Source organism: Lepus europaeus, chromosome 15 (assembly GCF_033115175.1).
Source record: "Lepus europaeus isolate LE1 chromosome 15, mLepTim1.pri, whole genome shotgun sequence".
Lineage (NCBI taxonomy): Eukaryota > Metazoa > Chordata > Mammalia > Lagomorpha > Leporidae > Lepus > Lepus europaeus.
This window is the reverse complement of record NC_084841.1, coordinates 95,333,261-95,350,849: the sequence shown is the minus strand read 5'-3', so window position 1 is coordinate 95,350,849 and position 17,589 is coordinate 95,333,261. Positions and strand designations below refer to the sequence as shown.

Sequence of the window (17,589 nt, the reverse complement as noted above, 5' to 3'; positions counted from 1 at the left end):
TCTGCCTCTCTGTAACTCTGCCTTTCAAATAAGTAAATATTAAAAAATACAAGAACCCACTGATTTACATTCAGAACGATAAAAGTACAGAGAATAAGCAGCTAAAAAAAAAATGATCTGCACCAGTGATACCCATTCTGTATCTGAGCACTAGTTCCCTGCTTTGCAAACAGCACACATCAGAATCACCTGAAACGCACATTAAAGACAGAATGCTCTATGGGAGAATTCTCCAATAGGTTCACACATTACACTGATGTATTGCTCTGGAGACCAGACTGCCGGCACTGAGTCTTCCACCACATCCTGCTCTTTTTCATTTAATATTTCCTTGTTTTGATGGAGTATATTTTCAAGTAAATCCTTGAAGAAAGGTTTAGAGAAACCTAAATAGTACCTTGAAGAAAAATGTTTGTTTTTGTCAACGTGCTTATATTTCATTTTTTTTTTAGTGGAAAATTTCAAACATGTTGAATTAAACACTAGGACAAGGAATGCCATTACTACTACTGTGTTTCATAATTATTAACTCTCGGTCACTTTTGCTTCATCTACATCCCCACCAGTTCACTTCCAAATGGACTACTCTGAAACAAATACAAAATATATTTGTAGACGGCTGAGAACATACCCCTAAAATAAGACGTTTTATATTACCACAAGGAGGGGGCCAAGCAGCACTGCGGCTTAGCAGGTAAAGCTGCCATCTGCTCCGCTTCAGGTCCAGGTCCCTGCTAATGACCTGGAAAAAGCAGAAGATGGCCCAAGTGTTTAGGTGCCTGCCACCCACCTGGGAGACCTGGATGAAGTTCCTATATCCCGGTTTTGGCCTGGCTCAGCCCTGGCTATTGTGGTCATCTGGGAAGTAAAGCAACGGATGGAAGATCTTTTTTTTTTTTTTTTTTAAGATTTATTTATTCATTAAAAAAGACAAAAATTTGCTGAGCTCATGATTTTAAAATGCTTTTATTCTGACCTTATCTTTTTAGGGTTTGCAGGATATAGAATTCAGAGCTGAAGATAATTATTTTCCAGATAAAAGACATGGTCTGTCACATTCTAGTTCCCAGATCATTGTTTCTTTTTTAAAGTATTTATTTTTTATTTATTTGCAAGGCAGAAAGAGAGAGAGAGACAGAGACAGAAAGAGACCACCTAAATTCCTATAACAGCCCAGTCCAGGCCAACAGCTAGGAAGTCAGTCTGGGTCTTGAGCCATCACCTGCTGCCTCCCAGGGTGTACATTAGCAGCACACTGGGTGTGGATGTCCTAAGTGGAGTCTTGGCCACTGAACCAAATGCTCACCTCCTTAACGTTATCCCTAAGAAACCCACAGTCATTCTGAATCCTTATTCTGCTGTCAAGTTTTCCTTCTGGAAGCATCCTGGACTTACTGTCTTCTAACGATATGTCTGTAATGCAAATCTTTTTTTCACCTATTATGCTGGGACTCGGCCCCCCTTTTAAAAATTATTTATGTATTTATTTGAAAGAGAGGGGGAAGGGAGGGCGTCGAGGGAAGGGAGAGGAGCAGGAAGAGGTGGAGGGGGATGGGATGGGGAAGATCAGTCTCTCCTCTGCTAGTGCATTTCCCCAAATGCAGAGCATGGCCAGGAACAGACTAGGGCACCCAATCACTTGAACCGTCCTCTGTCGCCTCCCAGGGTCTGCATTAGCAGGAAGATGAAATTGGGAGCCACAGCCAGGAATCGAATCCAAGTGACCCAGTGTAGAGCTTGGGCATCTTAACTGCTAGAACACATACCTGTATTCTTTGGCCCTCTCAATTTTGAAAATTCATGCCCTTTTTTTTTTTTTTTTTTGGAAGACCTGTTTCCCTTTTTTTAAGAAATTAAATACATAGGTAAATTGAACACAAACATGGCCACCAAGATTTAAAGCAATAAAAAAACATTAAAATTCAAGGACTTTAAGTCCAGAGAACTCTGAATTCTTATTTACCCCCGCTCTCTTTGAGTTTCACAAACTTCAAACTCTGAACATCTAGAAGCTGCACTGCTTCCTGATGCATTGGTATTGGGACAGAAGGTCAGGTCCTTTATTTCTATGAATCTTTTTATTCCTCCACTGATGATTCCTTTCGCTCAGGTTTTTCTCCGAAGCCCCAGTGTTCAGATATTAGAACTCTTGGATCACTCCTCTAATTTTATTTTTTATTTATCAACTTTAAAAAACTTTTCTGTTTTCTAAGAAATGTCTGTAATTCTAGCTTCTAACTCTTTTAGTATTTTTCACCATTGTTGTATTTATAATTTTCAAAAGCTTTTTTATCTTCTTCCTTTTTATAATATACTATTTTTGGTTTTGTGAATCCAAACACTCTTAATTCTTTAAAAATAGCAATGGGGCAGGCATTTGGCCAGTTAAGACACCTGCATCCTACGTCAAAGTGCCTTGGTGCGACTGCTACTGCTTGATACCAGCTTCCTGTTAACGCAAATCCTGGGAAGCAGCAGTGATGGCTCCAGTAATGGGGTTCCTGCCACCCACATGAGACCTGGATTGAGCTCCTGGCTTCTGGCTGCAGTCCCAGCTCAGCCCCAGCAATTGCAGGCGTTAGGGAGTGAACAGCAGATGGAAGCTCTCTCTGTGGATTGTTCTCTCAAATTAAAAAAAAACAAAAACAAAAAAACAAAAAACAAAAAACGAGAAATGTTCTTCTTTATTCTTACTGAATATCTGAATAATTCATGACCTCATTTTATATTTCTCCTCTTGATCTATTTCACTTTGGAAAGTTTCCTCACATGAATGATAGTCCTTGGCTGTTTTTTGTTTGCTTTTAGACTAACTTATTTTTAAGGCAGAGTTACAGAGAAAGGGAGACAGAGACAGACAGGGAACTTCCATCCACTATTTCACTCTCCAAATGGTGCAATGGCCCAGGTTGGTCCAGGCCAAAGGCAGGAACCCAGAACTCCATCCAGGTCTCCCATGTGGGTGGCAGGGACCCAAGGTCCTTTGGCCATTTCCTGCTGCTTTGCCAGACACATTAGCACGGAGGTGGAAGAGAAGTAGAGTGGCCAGGACTTGAATCGGCACTTCCAGGGGATGCCGATGTCACCGGCAGCAGCTTAACTTACTGTGTCACGCTGCTGACATTGTCTGGTTATTTTTAAAAGTTGGAAACTGGGGGCTGGCATCCTGGTGCAGTGCAATGCCAGCATCCAAAATGTAAGTCTAAGTTACGAGCTCCAGCTGCTTCTCTTCAGATCCAGTTCCCCGCCAATATGCTGGGGAAAGATGCAGAAAACGGCCCAAGAAACTTGGGCCTCTGCCAGCCATGCGGGAGACAAAGATGGAGTTCTGGCCCTGGCTATAGCCTGACTCAACCCCTGCCACTGCAGAAATTTGAGTCGTGAGCCAGCAGATGGAAGACACCTCTCTCTCTTTCCCTCTAACTCTGCCTTTCAAACAAATAAACATCTTTTTTTAAAAAAAGAAAAAAGCTGGAGCTCTGACAAGAAGGGCATAGCCACCAGCTTAAAAAAAAAAAAAAATCAGAAATCCACAAAGCTGAGTGGAAGCCTTATCACTATAAATAGAAGTTCATCAAAGATGGACTTCACTACAGGAAAAACTAAGTCGGAAGCTCTGCTGCTGTTATCTCTAGGTCTTTCCTCTTGAGCTTGTCAAACTCTCTAGAGACTATGCAACTTCCTGCCCTGAGGCGCAAAGCTTGTTGGTCAGCATTTTGGGAGACAATCTGGAACCAGGGTGAGACAGGGTGGAGTGAGGTCTCAGCATCAATCCTCCTAGGTAAGAGTTTAGGAGGACTTTTTTATTCTCAACTGTATCTGATGCCTACTCCTCCTCCTTCCAGTCCAGAAACCAACTGTTTTATGCTCTTCACAGAGACCCACAGTGGAAGGAGAAAACATTTGGGGATTCGACTGCTTCTCAAATTGATACTTCATCATCCTTATTTTCAACATGTTCTATCCTAAGTCCTCATTTCAGGAGGTATCCAACTCAGCTCAAGTCTAATACATTACAACATAAATCTAGCTGTCAGATGTCACAAGTGACAGTTCAGGTTGCTCAGACTCACTAACACTGTTTTTTGGCTTCCACAGACCTATCTTCTGTTGCCGTCTCTCCTTTTCTCTTGTCTTTTGGGGCTGAAAATATTTTTAATCTTTCTACTGTTCTATTTATGGTGACGGGGATAAAGTAGATGCATCTTTCCCAAGAAGAGATGGGTTTACATGTACGTTTTCAGGAATGATTATCCAACCTCAAGACAACATCTTAACTGCTGGAGGAGCTTTAACTGGTCATGGCTTCTCAGTCGCCTGGTTCCTGGTAATCAATTTATACACAATCTTTTTTTCATTTTTTAGGTACTAAGTCCTCACTAGTGGGGGGATGTAACTTTAAAAGAAGTAACTGCTGCAGAATATATATTCTCTGTCTTGGGGACCAAAAGACTCCCTCAGCTCTATCAGCCACAAGTTTCTTCCTTCAAGCAGGACTGATCAAGACCAAGCCTCTCCAGCACCGCCTCTCTCCCCAGCAAAGTTCAACAATGACAGAGGAGTTCAGCAGGCGATTTAAAAATAAAGCTTTGTCATTTTAATAAACTACAGGATGCCACTATGATCTAAATAAAAAAAATTTTTAAAGTGAGAAATCTGCCTCTATAATATATGTCCCAGAGAAAAACAGAGATAAAATTTCTGATAGTTTTGCAAACTATATTGGGAAATAGCTTTCAACACTTCCTTATGAAACAAAGCATATACATTAAAATATGTCTTAAATGTAAGTTGACTTTTTTCAGTGATAATGACAAAAATCAGTCTGTTACACTGGGAGACAATAATCACCAAAAAAATATGTTCAAAAATATGCTTAACATACTTTCAACATATCACCAGAGATACAAATAATGGACAGATATAAAAGAACAAAGAGGCCGGTGCTGCGGCTCAAATAGGCTAATCCTACACCTTGCGGCGCCAGCACACCGGGTTCTAGTCCCGGTCGGGGCACCAGATTCTGTCCCGGTCGCCCCTCTTCCAGGCCATCTCTCTGCTGTGTCTCGGGAGTGCAGTGGAGGATGGCCCAAGTGCTTGGGCCCTGCACCTGCATGGGAGACCAGGAGAAGCACCTGGCTCCTGCCTTCGGATCAGCACGGTGCGCTGGCCGCAGCGGCCATTGGAGGGTGAACCAACGGCAAAAAAGGAAGACCTTTCTCTCTGTCTCTCTCTCTCACTGTCCACTCTGCCTGTCAAAAAAAAAAAAAAAAAAAGAACAAAGAAAAAAGAACAGATGTAAAGATACACAACACCACTAAACACCAGAAAAATTCAATTTGAAACCACACTGGGGGGCCGGTGCTGTGGTGCAGTGGGTTAACGCCCTGGCCTGAAGCACCAGCATCCTATATGGGTGCCAGTTCTAGTCTCGGTTGCTCCTCTTCCGATCCAGCTCTCTGCTATGGCCTGGGAAAGCAGCAGAAGATGGCCCAAGTCCTTGGGCCCCTGCACCCACATGGGAGACCTGAAGAAAGCTCCTGGCTCCTGGCTTTGGATCAGTATAGCTCCAGCCATTGTTGCCATCTGGGAAGTGAATCAATGGATGGAAAACCTCTCTCTCTGTCTCCACCTCTCTCTGTAACTCTTTGAAATAAATAAAAATACTAAAAAAAAAAAAAAAAAAGAAACCACACTGAACTATCACTGTATACCTACTAGAATGGTTAAGATACAAAACAAGAAACTTGGCAATACCAAGTGTTGACAAAAATGCTGAACAACTGGAATGCTGATATATTGTTAGTAGGAATGTGAAATGTAACTGTTGCAGCAGGTATTTAGCCTAGGAGTGAAGACAGTCCATGCCGCACCGGAGTATCTGGGCTGAGCGCCTGCGCCAGCTCCTCATTACAGCTTGCCATCAGTGCAGACTGTGGGAGATAACATCGATGGCTCAAGTGACTGGGTTCCTGCTACTCACATGGGAGACATGGCTCAAATCTACAAGTTGTTGGCATCAAGGGAGTAAACCAGCACATGGGAGTGTGCTCTCTGTATCTCCCTCTGTATTTCAAATAAATAAGATTTAATAGAAGAATTTTAAAAGATGGTATTGATACTCTGATGAACAGCTTGCTAAATAAGTTTCTTACAGTTAAATGTACAAGCCAGTGCCACAGCTCAACAGGCTAATCCTCTGCCTGCAGCGCCGGCACACTGGGTTCTAGTCCCGGTCAGGGCACCGGATTCTGTCCTGGTTGCCCCTCTTCCAGGCCAGCTCTCTGCTGTGGCCCGGGAGTGCAGTGGAGGATGGCCCAAGTCCTTGGGCCCTGCACCCGCATGGGAGACCAGGATAAGCACCTGGCTCCTGGCTTCAGATCAGCGCGGTGCGCTGGCCACAGCAGCCATTGGAGGGTGAACCAACAGTAAAGGAAGACCTTTCTCTTTCTCTCTCTCTCTCTGTCCACTCTGTCAAAAAATAAATAAATAAATAAAGTTAAATGTACACTTATACAACCTGCTATTTCACTCATGGTGTAGTGTGAATATATGACTGAGTACATGTGTAAAAACTATATATACTTTTTTAAAAAAATATTTATTTATTTGAAAGCCAGAGTTACACAGAGAGGAGAGGCAGAGAGAGAAAGAGAGAGAGAGAAAAAAGTCTTCCATCCGTTGGTTTACTCCCCCCTGGCTGCAAAGGCCGGAGCAGCGCCGATCTGAAGCCAGGAGCCAGGAGCTTCTTTCGGGTCTCCCACTTGGGTGCAGGGGCCCAAGGACTTGGGCCATCCTCCACCGCTTTCCCAGGCCACAGCAGAGTGCTGGATCAGAAGTGGAACAGCCAGGTCTTGACCCGGCACCCATATGGGATGCCAGTGCTTCAGGCCAGGGCGTTAACCGCTGTGTCACAGCACTGGCCCCAAAGAACGATAAATACTTAAGAAGTGTGAATATTACTGAACAATAACTGTACCTCAATAAATCAGGTTCTTTTTTTCTAAAAAACTATTTATTTATTTGGCAGTGAAGAGGTAGAGAGCTGAAGAACACTCTCATCTCCCAATTCATTACCTAAATGCCTGCCTGGCTGGGCTGGGGATAAAGCAAGAGCCAGGCACTCAATCCAGGTCTCCCACATGGGTGACCGGAAACTACTTACTTCAGCCACTACTGCGCTTCCCGGGGTGTGCGTTAGCAGGAGGCTGGAATCAGGAGCCAGAGCAAGGAGTCAAACCCAGGTTTTGTGATGCGTATGTGGCAAATTAACTGCTGGGTTAAATGACTGCCCCAATAAATATGGAAAATAAAAAACAAGCAGAAGGGCTGGTGATGTGGTGTAGTGGGCTAAGCCTCCGCCTGTGGCGCCAGAATCCCACATGGGCACCTATTCAAGTCCAGGCTGCTCCACTTCCGATCCAGCTCTCTGCTATGGCCTGGGAAAGCAGTAGAAGATGGCCCAAGTCCTTGGACCCCTGCACTTGCATGGGAGACCTGGAGGAAGCTCCTGGCTCCTGGCTTCATATCGGCACAGCTCCGGCTGCTGCGGCCATCTGGGGAGTGAACCAGCAGGTGTTAAGACCTCTCTTTTTCTCTCTAACTCTACCTCTCAAATAAAAAAATCTTTAAAAAAAAAAGTAGAACAATAAGATAATAAATAGAGCAAAGACGATGCAGAGGACATGTATAAGAATTGTACATATCTGGGTGGAGAAAGAGTATTACTTGGTGGAAGGGCACTTTTTTTTTTTTTGACAGGCAGAGTGGATAGTGAGAGAGAGAGACAGAGAAAGGTCTTCCTTTTCCGTTGGTTCACCCTCCAATGGCCGCCGCAGCCGGCGCATCGCGCTGATCCGATGGCAGGAGCCAGGTGCTTCTCCTGGTCTCCCATGCAGGTGCAGGGCCCAAGCACTTGGGCCATCCTCCACTGCACTCCCGAGCCACAGCAGAGAGCTGGCCTGGAAGAGGGGCGACCGGGACAGAATCTGGTGCCCCGACCGGGACTAGAACCCGGTGTGCCGGCGCCGCAGACGGAGGATTAGCCTGTTGAGCCATGGCGCCGGCCAAGAAGGGCACTTCTTATAAGAACTGCATGAAAATTTGTTCAAACATGACAGGCCACATGTATCCTGGCTCTCCTGAGTCAATTGCACCATTGTTCTCTTTTGATACAAGGGTTTGCTACCATCTCTTTCTTTAAAAACTGGAGGCAAAAAAAAAAAAAAGAGAAACGGCAGGCACTGCGGCTCAATAGGCTAATCCTCCGTCTTGTGGCGCCGGCACACCGGGTTCTAGTCCTGGTCGGGGCACCGGATTCTGTCCCGGTCGCCCCTCTTCCAGGCCAGCTCTCTGCTGTGGCCCGGGAGTGCAGTGGAGGATGGCCCAAGTGCTTGGGCCCTGCACACCATGGGAGACCAGGAGAAGCACCTGGCTCCTGCCTTCGGATCAGCGCGATGGGCCGGCTGCAGCGCGCCAGCCGTGGCGGCCATTGGAGGGTGAACCAACTGTAAAGGAAGACCTTTCTCTCTGTCTGTCTCACTGTCCACTCTGCCTGTCAAAAAAACAAAAAAACAAAAAACAAAAAACCTGGAGGCTTCATTTCTAACTCAAACATGTTACAGAACAAAAAAAATCTGAGAGCCCCCACATGCCAAGAATTGTACAAGAGATTTTCGTGCCATTTCTTCTATTTATCATGGCATACTGAAATCTCATCTCCTAAATTTAATCAGTTAAGGAAGCTGAAGCCTAAAGAAATTTCTTAATCTGTCTATGGTTGTAATTTTAAGTACTTTGGATATTAAGATACAATGCTAAATAAAAAATGAAAATAAAATGGGAAGCGGAAAAGGGGGTCCTGTGCTGTGGCACAGCGGGTAAAGCCACCGCCTGCAGTGCCAGCATCCCAAAAGGGAACCGGTTAGAGTCCTGGATGCTTGTCTCCCCATCCAGCTCTCTGCTGTGGCCTGGGAAAGTGGTAGAACTTGTCCCAAGTCCTTGGGGCCCCTGTACCATGTTAGTGACCTAGAAGAAGCTCCTGGTTCCTAGCTTCAGATCGGTGCAGCTCTGGCTGTTGCAGCCAACTGGGGAATGAACAAGCAGATGGAAGACTTCTCTCTCTCTCTCTGCCTCTCCAATAAATAAATAAATAAATAAAAAAGGAAAACAATACTTGGAACAGGTATTTGGCACAGAGACTACTTAGAGCTCATGCATTCCATTATCAGTGTCTGTGTTTCAGTCCTGGCCCCACTTCGGATTCCTGTTTTCTACCTGCTTATGTGTATCCTGGGAGGCAGCAGGCGACTGACCAAGTACTTGGTCTCCACTACCCCTAGGAGAGATCTGGACTGAGTTTCAGGCTCCTGGCTTCAGCCAGGTCCAGCCTCAGTTGTTTTGGGCTTTTGGTGAGTAATCCTGAAGATGGAGGATTTCTATCTGTGTCTGTCTCGGTCTCTCTGCCTTTCAAATGAGAAAAGAAAAGAACATTACAATAAAAGAAAACAAGTCTTGGTAACCCAAGCAAGTGTATCCTAAAGTTCACGTGTAAGCTTTCAGGAGACTTCGACACTGCAATACAGACCACATTTACTAGAGATTCAACTGAAGGCATTATTAGTGAATTTCACATGCTGAGTTGCTTTGTAAATATTTAAGTTATGTTCCTTCCAGTCCACACAAAATCAAATGCATGATCTATGTAACTTTCCTATGGCCAGTGGCATGTGCTAAGGAACTACCAGATGTGAATGAAGAGGTTCTAGTCTTCAGTGATACTCTGTGCTATGGGCTGGATTGTGTTTTCCCCCCAGATTTGCATGTCCAAGTCCTACCTGCTAATACCTCAGAATATGACCTTATTTGGAAGCAGGGTCATTGCAGACAACTGGGAGGATGAGGTCACACTGAACAGGGTGGGCCAGTAACTAATAAAACTGTTGCTTTATAAGAAGGGAAAATCTGCACAGAACTCACCATGTGTCACTGACATGAAGGCAGAGACTGCAGTAATGGAGATGCCAGCTGAGGAATACCAACAAGTGGCAGCAAACCATGAGAAGTGTCTAGCAGGTTCTCTCCCACAGCCAACAGAGGGAACAACCCTGCCCACACTGGCACGGGGAGACAATAGGCTTCTGTTTTTTTAAGCCACCCAGTTGGTGGGAGTTTGTTTTGTTATCTGTGACAAGCAAATACATTTTGTAATTATTATCTTTCAGTATGTTAAACATTTTCTGCTACATTTGTGTTATCTGAGTTATATTACTTGAGCTATAATCAAGTTACAAAAAGATGCAAGGTATTATTTATTTACAAATGAATTGTTTAGCAGTTATTTAGTTTTTTTGAAGGCAAAAATCTTAGCACAGTAAGACTGTAATTTCTTTAAAAATTCACTGGCAAATGGTCCTGAATCTGAAGAATTATCAAGTAGTCTGTTATCTTTGTTTTTACTTCTGTATATACTTTCCTTCAGTTCAATATAGCAAAATTACACACTGGATAAAAAGTCTGCTTTCTGGACTTCTCACAAACCTGGAGTTCCTGGTATAATGACTATTTATGGCAATAATCATCCTTGGTTCTATCCAATTTGCTGACTATAACTTCCGCAGCATATTTTCTTATTTTACAACTGCATATTCAAAGTCTTTTTATACTGACTACTCTTCATTTAGTACTTAGAAATTTTTACTGTTCTCTTCAATTCTGAACACTTACTTTTACTGCTTCTACAGCTCCACTGGCTTCTCCAATTGTGCCAGGTTCTCTTAGATTCTTTGGCAACTCTTACTTACCCAGGAGCTATCTGGTTGCTTTTTTAAACCCTGCAGTAAGAATTTTAAATATCTTTTTTAAAAAATATTAAAACAGGGCCGGCACCGTAGCACAATAGGCTAATCCTCCGCCTTGCGGCGCCGGCACAACAGATTCTAGTCCTGGTCAGGGCGCCGGATTCTGTCCTGGTTACCCCTCTTCCAGGCCAGCTCTCTGCTGTGGCCAGGGAGTGCAGCGGAGGATGGCCCAGGTGCTTGGGCCCTACACCCCATGGGAGACCAGGATAAGCACCTGGCTCCTGCATTGGGATCAGCGTGGTGCGCCGGCTGCAGCGCGCCGGCCGCGGTGGCCATTGGAGGGTGAACCAACAGCAAAGGAAGGCCTTTCTCTCTGTCTCTCTCTCTCTCTCACTGTCCACTCTGCCTGTCTAAAAAAAAAAATAATAAATAAATAAATATATTAAAACATAAATTAGGTGAAAATTTCCCTAATAACCAAACAATAATAAAAGGAATTCCAGTCATTTGGTCATTTAAAAAGTTCCATGAGATATCAAGTACACAAAGGCAGATGACAAAGTTAAGTAAGACCTGGAAAAAGGAACACCTTTCTCTCTCTCTCTCTCTCTCTCACTATCCACTCTGCCTGTCAAAAAAAAAAAGACCTGGGCCTACAGAACTCAGGCAAACTAACTTTACAGACACCACTATTTCTATTACACCAAAAATTCCCTACCTACCTGTGTCATTAAACATCTTTTAATTTCAGTAAAGTACAAACAAATCACTTCTTTTACCTTTACAAATAGTTTAAGATATTAGTTGATAAAATATTAGCGATGTAATTTTAAATATGGTACAGAAAAAGAAGGAATAAGCAAGCCAAATAAACAGAGGATTCTGAAAACAACTTCAAATGCACATGAAAATGTAATAATATAGTAAAAATATGCTATTCTAAACCAGTGGGGAAAAGGTGAGTTATTCAATTAATTATACTAACACAAAAGGTCAGTCATGTAGAAAAATACAAAAAGCTACATGCTGTATCATTCCTTAAATGACAACATCTTCCACGGGAATAAAATTCAACATGAAGAATGAGTGAAAATACGGCTGCATTTATACAGAAGTACAGTTTTTTCAAGGGAAACACTTATCTCACCACAACCAAACACAGAAGCCATAAAGGAGAAGATCGTGAAAAGGATATAAACATTAAACTGTCCATGAGGCCTGAAGCCGGATCATTAAACAAGAGTACATATACAAACATAACATGGGAGAAAACACTTGCTACAAATGTAACTAATGGCTAATTATATAAAGAATTTCTACAAATCAATGAGGGAAAAAAAAAAAAAAGATAAACCAGCAACTGGGAGGGAAAGGAAACACACCTGTGTTATCACCGCGTGTTATCATGTAGGTAGCTCCTTAACTTCACCAACAAAACACAGTCTAAAATAACGAGATGCTATTTTATCTAAAACAGTGTGTAAATATTCTAACATTTGTCAAACTCAGCTTCATTAATACTTGAGAGGATAGGGAGAGATGCACATTACTGGTAGGAAGAAGTGGCACTCTTTTGAAAGGGATTTGACAATAATTAAACACAGATTTTAAAGTGCACATGTTTGTTCCAATAATGTTTGGAATAAAACAAAATTAGACTTTATCTAAATGCCAAGAACAGGGAAGGGGCAAATAAAATAAATAAGACACAACTAAACAGAATGTAGTAATTAATACCTAAGATGCACTGGAAGAAAATAAGTGGAGAATAAGAGGTTTAGTATACTTGCATACTCTCAAATGATTCTAGACATAAACAAATAAATGCTTGTATACGAAGAGAGATCAGCAATTTCCTGAGTGGAAGAATAAAAATAAAAAGAAGTATTTACTTTAAAAAAAATTTAATGTCATGAATTACATTTTTTATCATGTGCATTTGATTTTTTGTTGTTGTTTTTATTTATTTGACAGGTAGAGTTACAGACAGTGAGAGAGAGAAAGGTCTTCTTTCCGTCGGTTCACTCCCCAAATGGCTGCTACAGCCAGGAGCCAGACACTTCCTGCTGGTCTCCCATGCAGGTGCAGGGGCCCAAGCACCTGGGCCATCCTCCACTGCCCTCCCAGGCCAAGCAGAGAGCTGGACTGGAAGAGGAGCAACTGGGACCAGAACTGGCGCCCATATGGGATGCCGGCGCTGCAGGTAGAGGATTAACCAAGTGAGCCACAGTGCCAGCCCCGTGCATTTGATTTTTAAAGCAGAATTTTTAAAAACTTAAATAGTTCATCAGCACTTGCATTTCACTAAATTACAACATATTCTGAGCATCTACTATAGGGCAGGTTTTGTACCAAGAGCTGGGTCCTAAGTAACTATTAAAACTAAAGTGGGGCCCCAGCACTGTGGTGTAGTAGGTTCGGTACCACCTGCAGCACTGGTATCCCATATGGGCTCGAGTCTCAGCTGCTCCACTTTCTATCCAGCTCCCTGCTGATGGCCTGTGAGAGCAGTAAAGGATGGCCCAAGTGCTTGGGCCCCTGCAGTTCCATGGGAGACCCAGAAGCAGCTCCTGGCTCCAAATCGGCCCAGCTCTGGCCATTACAGCCATTTGAGGAATGAACCAGCAGATGAAAGACTTTTCTCTGTCTCTCTTTCTCTCTGTCTGTAACCCTGCCTCAAGTATATAAATAAATCTTAGGAAAAAAAAAAAACCCTACTTGTAGGAAATTGGAAATTCACCTTTCTTTCTGCATTTACTCCATGTATAGACAGCTCTTCCCCCCCAACAAAGACAAGTCAAGGAGTACTACTTTCTTCTCATCCACCTTCTCACTTCCATTAAAGAATACATTCCCCAGGAAATACTTTGTACTTTGAAATTATTTCATCCAATTTGTTATCACATAAAGAATATGATTTTTATAAGATTTAATTATTAACTAAAGTAAACGAATTTATCAATGATTCAAGCGCTATCAGAAAAAAAGGCTCAGAAATTAAGTCCACTAAACATTTAGTAATGAACGGTTTACAGTAAAAACACAACTCTTCAAGCCCAGATTTCTTCACATATGAATACTATCAATTTCATCAGGATGCTACAAGAACAAATTCACCATTATATATGCTTTATCATCAGAGATGAAGTCACCTAGGGAACAGGCTACATTTTTTAAAAGGCCCATATTTAAGGAAAAAATTATATTTCACAAAGACTAACAGTTATTATATACTTTACAAGTTTTTATTTCTTTCATTTTATTTTGAAGGGAGAAAGAGAGAGACTGCAAGAGACAGACAAATATTCTACCCACTGCTCACGCCACGAAAGCCGTGGCTGGGCCAGGCCAAAGCCAGGAGCCTGAAACAACCTGGGTCTTCCACGTGGGTGCCAAGGACCCAAGGGCCTGACTCATCACCTACTGCCTCCCAGGGTGAATATTAGCAGGAAGTTAGATCAAACATGGAGTTGCCAAGTCAAGAACCACTCACCCCAACGTAGGATGTAGGCAACCCACAAAGCAACTTAACAGCTGGTTCCAAATGCCCACCCCTATGTTTACTATTTATGCCAGTGTTGTGGTGCAGCAGGTAAAGCAGCCACCTGCCATGCCAGCATCCCATAAAGGCACCGGTTTGTATCCCAGCTGCTCCACTTATGATCCAGCTCCCTATCAGTGGCCTGGGAAAAGCAGCAGAAGATGGGTCAAGTGCTTGGGCCCCTGTACCAATGGGGGAGACCCAGATGAAGCTCCTGGCTTCGTCTTGGTCCAGCCCTGGCTGTTGTGGCCATCTGGGGAGTGAACCAGCAGATGGAAAATCTCTCTCACTCACTCTCTCTTTCTTTCTGTAACTCTTTCAAGTAAATAATCTTTAAAAAAAAAAAAAAAAAGGTACATATTCAACTTGCACTCTTTATCCTGAGATGTTCCCCATATTCAGTTACACCGTGTAATTTTCTTGAAACATGTAACATGTAGCCCATGAACCCTCAGAGCAAGAAGAAGACTGAAAGCTGAAGTTCATAATACAATATGGATGTCTCCTCTATCATCTGTTTCACTGTTATCTAAGACTGCCACTCAAATTCTACTGCCTCATGCATCTTTTTACTCTTTCTGCCATTACTCAGCCCAGTGAATAGGTCACTTGGAAATCTCTCCTTCCAAAGTACCCACATTGTTTCACCTCGCTACCCATTTCTCTCTGTACCACAACGAAAGTTCTAGGATGAACTAGCAGTGTTTTTTCCCCAGGCAGGCACAATTAAAAATCTTTTCCCCCAAGTAACACTAATATTACGATCCGTAATTGAAGATAGGTTAAATTTAAATCTACAGAAACTACTAGAGTACTCTAGGTAACAACAGAATTTCATTTCTCCCACATTTTCACATCAATCAAGAACATGCTATTTTCAAAAAGTCAATCACTGCAATTAACACACATCTGACAACACGGGCAGGAGGGTCAAGGGAAGGCCCTTCAGGGTCTTCAGGCATATTTCCAGCAATTCTTTTGCCCCCACACGAAAGAAAGAAAAATGAAACATCCAAAAGATTAAACAAGATACAATCTTAAAACACAGTACAATGTACCACATACCAGTCAAGATAAATACCGTGGCTTTATGTTCAAATAGTTCTTTAAAACTGCCTCTAAGAACACAGAGTAGCAAGTTTTATTATTCTGCCTTTCAAACAATCCCTCTATGTTCTTCCAAAGTGACAATGAATTAAGCTTTTGTTTTCAAACTCTGAATATACAAGGAGGGTAGAATGTGTGAAAAATGATGGAAAAATACTGTTAAGGTTTTCCTTAAGTCAGATTTAGATAGCAACAGAAATCCAAAGCTTTTACTTCTATAAGCAGTATAAATTCTATCATAAGATAATGTGACTTATATTTGAATGGGTTAGTAAAACCAGCACTTTTGTTTTAGCAAAGTCATTATCAAATTTTAACTAAAACATCAGCTGTCCTGCCACTGTCAGCACCTTTTTTTTTACCCTTTATTAAATAAGAGTACTTCAAAGGCTGTGGAAAAATGAAATTAAAAGATTGATGCAACACATTTTTAAAATTCATGCATAATTTTTATGATACATGAACTTTTTCCATGAACTTTTCCAGGACTTTTTTTTATATGTTTTATTTCTTTAATTTTCCTGCTTTAACTTTCTCAATAATCTACCAACTAACTGTCCCAATCTCAGCAAAAAAACAAAACAAAACAAAACAACAACACATTTTTTCTAAAGGTCTTCATCTGACTTGATATACCAATAATATTATTGATGATATTACGTGACTACACAAAACGATACTATACAGTAATCAGCATTCTACAGTAACTCGATGGACAAAGTATCAGAGTGTGGTCCACAAAGGTAGGGTCTTTCCTTTGTCCACAAACGCACCTCTAATACCTAGAACAGCCCTGGTATGGAGCGGATGCTCAGGAATGCTCATCGACTCACCGAAATGACAGCCTTGCTGAGACAGATGGAGCCCCTGCAGCCATACTCTGTCTCATCTTCAGATTTGTAGTAACTCAGAGCATTGTTTTTCAAGACCACCCAACGATCCTGCCACCCATGGATGTAGTTTGTCCACTGAGAGGGGAAGAAAGAGGGAGGTAAGAGGAAGACAATGTCAGTATTCTATAAAATCAAACTTGAAACAGCAATCTAGCTTCAAAAGCAAAATGTGAAAACTTCTAACTTAATCATAATCACAAATAGATTATAAAAAGTGAAAAGTTGAGATTTTTCAAGATTATATAATGTACAATATTATAAATAGATTTTAAAAAACCCACAACGTTTTCTTCTAATATTTGAGAAATAAAAGCAAAGCAGGATTTCGTTTTTTTAAAAAAATTCTGCATGGTTGTTTGCCAGCCTTCATCCTCCCCTCCTCATCTCATTCATGAAACTTAAAGCTATTTCGATCCCTCTCCTAATTAACATACTCAAGATGAAAGTTCAGTTACACATTCATTGTCTGCAGCACCAAATACTACATGAAATCCTCTAAATCAACACGCGCATGAAGCCAAGTCATTGCCAAGACTCTACTCATGTTCTAAGTTATTCCATACGAAAATGTATGATGATTTTAACTACAGCAAAGTAAAACTACTTGATGATTAAAATGTAGTAAGTCCACATCAACTTTAGTTTTTCCTCTATAGTACTCAACATACATTTTAAATGGCTAACTTATTTTCTGTGTTTATCTAAAGATTCATCTTTCAAGCCTAAGCATAATAATGAAACTATAGAATTGGTTCTTAAAAACAAACTTGGATTATCGTTCTCTAATACTATTTATAAATATGGCTTCTGTGTCTTGCTGCACAGAGAGGGCCACCATAAACTGGCAAAGGCAGATATGTAACCTCTATGGAATACTTAATTCTGTGTGATTTTAATTACATCTGGGGTTTTATGTATAGACAATTTCAAAAATGAATGGAATGGATTGCTGAAACACACTGCACTGGCTCAGGCTCTTCATCTATGAGGAAACCTTTACTTTCCTACTCCCCACTCCAGCACATCTGACATCGGTTCAGCTCTGCCTTCTAAGCCTCACCGTCAAACCCTAGGAGCTCACTCGAGCCAAGGACTCAAGTCCTTCTTTCCTAGGATCCCCTGATGACCACGTTCTTATTTCTACCTCACTGTGACTCCGCCACCTAGACACTGACGTCAAACAAACAGTTCCCTTCCGTAAGTGTGTTTGCTCCCCAGGTTCCTGTTCCTTGGCTAGATCCTCACTTCT

At 42.0% G+C, this 17,589-nt stretch overlaps 1 protein-coding gene across 3 annotated transcripts in view; it reads right to left on the bottom strand.

The window, feature by feature from the left end:
• Nucleotides 1-17,589, bottom strand: part of CERT1 (ceramide transporter 1) — a 112,182-nt gene that overhangs the window by 91,752 nt on the left and 2,841 nt on the right. For all 3 annotated transcript variants that reach the window (XM_062212572.1, XM_062212570.1, XM_062212571.1), the window contains exon 2: nt 16,281-16,415. In XM_062212572.1, the coding sequence (XP_062068556.1) occupies nt 16,281-16,415 (135 nt within the window). The remainder of the gene's footprint in view (nt 1-16,280; nt 16,416-17,589) is intronic.